Genomic DNA, 4,694 nt, shown 5'->3' with positions numbered 1-4,694 from the left:
AAAAAAAAAAAAAAAAAAAAAAAAAAAATCGAAACTTTAAACCAAAATCGAGATTGATAGCTCCACACAGTAACAATTTGACATAACAAAGTAGACGAGTCACAGTTTCAAAGCTCAAATTTATGCTATTATCGATTTCGTTTGATTTCTCTACTTAATCCTAAATTTGCATCAACAACACAAATCAAAGATACAGAATTGTCAAAATACAACTGAATAGTACCGGCAAACGTGAGTGGTCGGCATGGACACTCCCAACGGCCATGCCCAAAGCGACATCGTCGTCGTCTCTGTCTAAGCGTAAAGCGTGATAGAGATAACCAATTTTACACACAAATCGTTAAACCGGTAATTCCAACAAATGTCGCAGAAACCGGTCAGATCGGGTTGATCGTCTTTGGTTTAATTTAATTTCCGGTTTATTCCTTAAACAAAAACGTATTTAATTTAGTGGCACGGTATAATTTGCTTTTAGTTCTATTTATTTATGTCACCACACGGTATGTATATTGTATAATTTCCTTCAAACTTTCAAAAAGAACTGTTTAAATTAATGGATGATAAGATAAAAACTCTATAATCATGGAGATGATAACTCAAAAAAGGTTAGAGAAACTAAACCCTGGAATCTAGTAACATGTCTTGAACATCGTAAAGGACAATGAGATGCGACTCCTCCCCAAAACTCTAAAGTAGGATTTATAAAAACCATATAAAACAATTACAGTGTCTTTATATATAAGTTTCTTCGTATTTATCAATGTATCATACGGGTCACGACATAATCATATTGTTGAATCATACTTAGTGTTAATACATTTCTTCATCGCTCGAGTAAACCAATGAGACAGAAGAAATATCTTACACGTGGGCTTCTACCAAGATAAATTTAACTGTCTCTCATCGTCGTTCTTGTCCTGATTAAAACAAATTCAAAATACCAACACACATCTGTGGGAAACACAATAAGTAACATAATTATCAGATAGACTATTAAACCAATATTTGGATACTTTTGTTTTTATTCTAAAACTTTGTCTCTCTATTCGTTCTTTCATAAATTTAAGTACTAATCACCATTGCTGACGATGGGGAACCCATTAGCTTTCTAGAGCCAATCAAATCATTCTTCAAAATAAAAATGACATAAAATACCTGACCCATCTTTATATCGAGTACAAGAAATTAGTAGGATACTTAGGCAAAACCCGGATACTTTGCTAATCTTTTCTAGAAAATATTTAAGTACAAGTTTTATTATGGTCCATCCAAGAAACCATTTCGGAATACATGGTACTCATTCGAACTTTATTACATCCTGTTTTATTTAATTCGTAATTTCGTATCCTATAAGCAAGTGAAAACAATAAAACAATACGGTCCATAGTTGTACCCTCTTTACCAAATCAAAAACCTAACACTAACTCTCTCTGTCTCTCTCTCTTTAAGAGAGTCTCTTACATATATCCTATAAAAGGGACAGTAATCTCTCATACCCCTGTTCATAAAAACAATTTCAACTAATATAACTCAACTTATCTCTCTAATCACTCAAACATACCACAAAAGAAACATAAAAACAAATGGCGGCTAATCTAGATCGATGCGACAGTGATGTAGAAGAGGATTACATAGATATGGAAGTAACTTCTTTCACAAACCTAGTACGAAAAACTTTGAACAACAACAACGACCCTCGAGAGTTCGAGTTCCAAATGTCTCATCTTTGTGCTCTTGAAATAGACACAACCACTTCTCCCGCTGACGAACTCTTCTACAAAGGCAAGCTTCTCCCTCTTCACCTTCCTCCTCGTCTCCAAATGGTTCAGAAGCTTCTAGAAGATTACACTTTCGACGACGAATTCTACAGCACACCTTTAGCAACGGGGACGGTACCAACTCCGGTGACAAGCAACACTCCGTTCGAGTCCTGCACTGTCTCTCCGGCAGAGTCTTGTCAAGTGAGTAAAGAGCTTACTGAAGACTATTTCCTTAACTATTCAAATTCAGTGGTGGAGGAGGAGGAGGATGAGGATGAGAAGAAGAGATCTTGGACAAGGAAACTGAGATTGATCAAACAATCAAGTCTTGGAACGAAGATTAAAGCTTCGAGAGCTTATCTAAGATCTTTCTTTGGTAAAACTAGCTGTTCTGATGAGTCATCATGCGCGTCTTCCGCTGCGAGAGTCGCAGACGAAGATTCGGTTTTGAGGTATTCACGAGTGAAGCCATTTGGGCAAACCAAAACCGAGAGACCTAAAAAACAGAGTAATGGTTCTGTTTCCGGGAGCCATAGAAGATCGTTTTCAGTTTCTATGAGACGACAACCTGCAAAGAGTTCGAACAACAAATCATCGAATAGTTTAGGGTTTCGTCCATTGCAGTTTTTGAAGAGAAGTACGAGTTCTAGTTCTGAGATTGAGAATTCTATACAAGGAGCTATCTTGCATTGCAAGCAATCACAGCAGCAGAAGCAGAAACAGTATAGTGTTAATGAGGTCGGATTCTGTACGTTGTCAGCTTCAAGAATCGCAGCGAGGGATGATCAAGAACGGGCTCAAATGTTTAGGGGCTAAGTAAGGATATTGAACATGATGAAATAAGAGTTAGAGTGAGACTGAGAGAGCTAGAGAATAAATTATTTGTTTTCTTTTGTATTTTGCTTCTTCTTTGTTTTACTGTGAGATCTCATAAAATGCCAATGCTCCTTTCATGTCCAATAAATTGAATATGAATAGAAAGCGATTTTTAGATTCAACTTATGTTATGTAATTTGTTGATTTGAGGTTTTTTAAGATCCGACTAAATACGTTTGGATTGTACATCAATGCAAATGTCTCCTGTAAAATTCTGATGTAGTAAACTTTATTATATCAAGGAATTTTTTTAATATATAAATGGTGTATATGTAATCTTCTAAATATAAAATCATTTGATTTTTAATAATACATATTTATGATGTTTGTCCAGCTTGTTTCCATGTAATTTTTCTAATTCTTCCACAATCTAAATATATAAATACTAATCTAAAAGTACATTACACCACAAAGGCACAAACAGTTTATATAGTTATTTAAAAATTACTTTGTTGTATTGTATGTTTTAAAAGTTTACAACATCAAATAATCCATTTCCATGTCTGTGAAAATGGTGCAATACCTCTAGTTTTAAACATATATTTTCATTTTAATGTTGCATGTTAAAATCACCTGAAGTAGTGATGATATTACAGAAAAATACTTAATTGACAAAAAGAGAATATATTGAATAATTTAGTGGAGAATGATTGAGAGACTGTCTGAAATGATGATTCCCTAAACACGAGTGTTCAGAGTCAGACCGTCGCTATCACCATACAAAGGTTCACATCTTAAAGTTGAAAAGGAGGATATATCGGGAAACATGGATCCATGCTTTCAGAAAGCTGATTGCTACTTCGCTCCATAAACTCATATAAACAAGTGTATTTTGGTTTTAAACAAATACTTTATATATCAATGGAGAAACTCATACTATACAGTATAAAGCATCATTACAAGACATGATGACGTAGACGTACACAGCAACGTTAGAGTTAGGTCGAGTTCCGAAGTCTAGCTAATTACACCTTTTTTGATGTTCAGTTTCCTTCTTAAGTTCTCTTTTTATATCAAATCTATTAACTTTTTTATACATACATATACTCAAACTATACATACAAGGTCAAGTCCCCGTTTCACCAAAACCATAGTATGTTTTGATGCATATATTACATGAACTTAGGTGTCCGGCATTTGTAACAAGAGGGGTTTTATAATTACATATAAGAATATGTACCAATTAGTTTAGAATTCAAATCGATGAATCTTAACATAGTTTTGGTTATTGATCCAAGTATGATGGTCTAAGTCGGATATAGTGCTGATCATTGGCGTAACATAATCGTTTCGAAGAAGCGTGTAAAAATATAAAAATCTCTAGTATAGAAAAAAGGTTCTCCATATATGTCTCTTACAAGAACTAAAGGACACTTCTGTGAATAAAATATCTAAACAAAACCAAATGTCCGGAATAATACCGCATAATTATTCATTAGTCCTAAACATAGTGTTATTAATTAATAATCAAACCTAAAAGGCGATTTAGGAGGGAGGGAAGGGACAAGAGAACCCAAAGCTGTGGGCTGCTTTTAGCTTATCTTTTGTGTGTTTGATCAGTGCGTGTGCATCAATTTAAACTTTCAAATCAAAGCCTTAAAATAGATTAATTTGTCTCCAAATTACTCCCTTTTCTCTCTTTTTTTTTTTTTTCTATTATTTTGGTTGATAAAGATATCATCACTATTTTACGTTGCTAAAATTTTGTTGATGTGTTTAAATTTTGAGGTATATATCATAGTCATGTAAAATAGTACATATTTATGACAAAATTGTAGAAACTAGGTTTCAACAATGAATTTGTTTGAGGAGGGAAACAAATTCGATAGAGTTATTTCTCTAGAAAACAGATCTAAGCCTTCGAATTAAAGTAAGAAGTAGAACTCAAAAGAATTAGGGTTTATTGCCCAGAACAAAAAGAGAACTCGATTATTGTCTTTTATTCTTGATACCTTACAATGGAGAAATCACTCCTTCTTTATACACGCCCTAAGATTACAATATATATTCACTTTCCTTATCGGCCGAAGTGAGATATGGAAAGCTGCCTCATTGCTT

At 33.9% G+C, this 4,694-nt stretch overlaps 1 protein-coding gene across 1 annotated transcript; it reads left to right on the top strand.

The window, feature by feature from the left end:
• On the top strand, positions 1,496-2,758 carry LOC104782388 (probable membrane-associated kinase regulator 4). The gene has a single exon (XM_010507303.1). The coding sequence runs from the start codon at positions 1,584-1,586 to the stop codon at positions 2,574-2,576; it is 993 nt and encodes a 330-aa protein (XP_010505605.1). The 5' UTR covers positions 1,496-1,583; the 3' UTR covers positions 2,577-2,758.

Source organism: Camelina sativa, chromosome 4 (genome assembly GCF_000633955.1).
Source record: "Camelina sativa cultivar DH55 chromosome 4, Cs, whole genome shotgun sequence".
NCBI lineage: Eukaryota > Viridiplantae > Streptophyta > Magnoliopsida > Brassicales > Brassicaceae > Camelina > Camelina sativa.
This window is presented reverse-complemented; position numbering and strand designations above follow the sequence as displayed.

Excerpts from the sequence above, each read along its gene's own strand:
- LOC104782388 (XM_010507303.1), top strand. The coding sequence starts at position 1,584 with ATGGCGGCTAATCTAGATCGATGCGACAGTGATGTAGAAGAGGATTAC.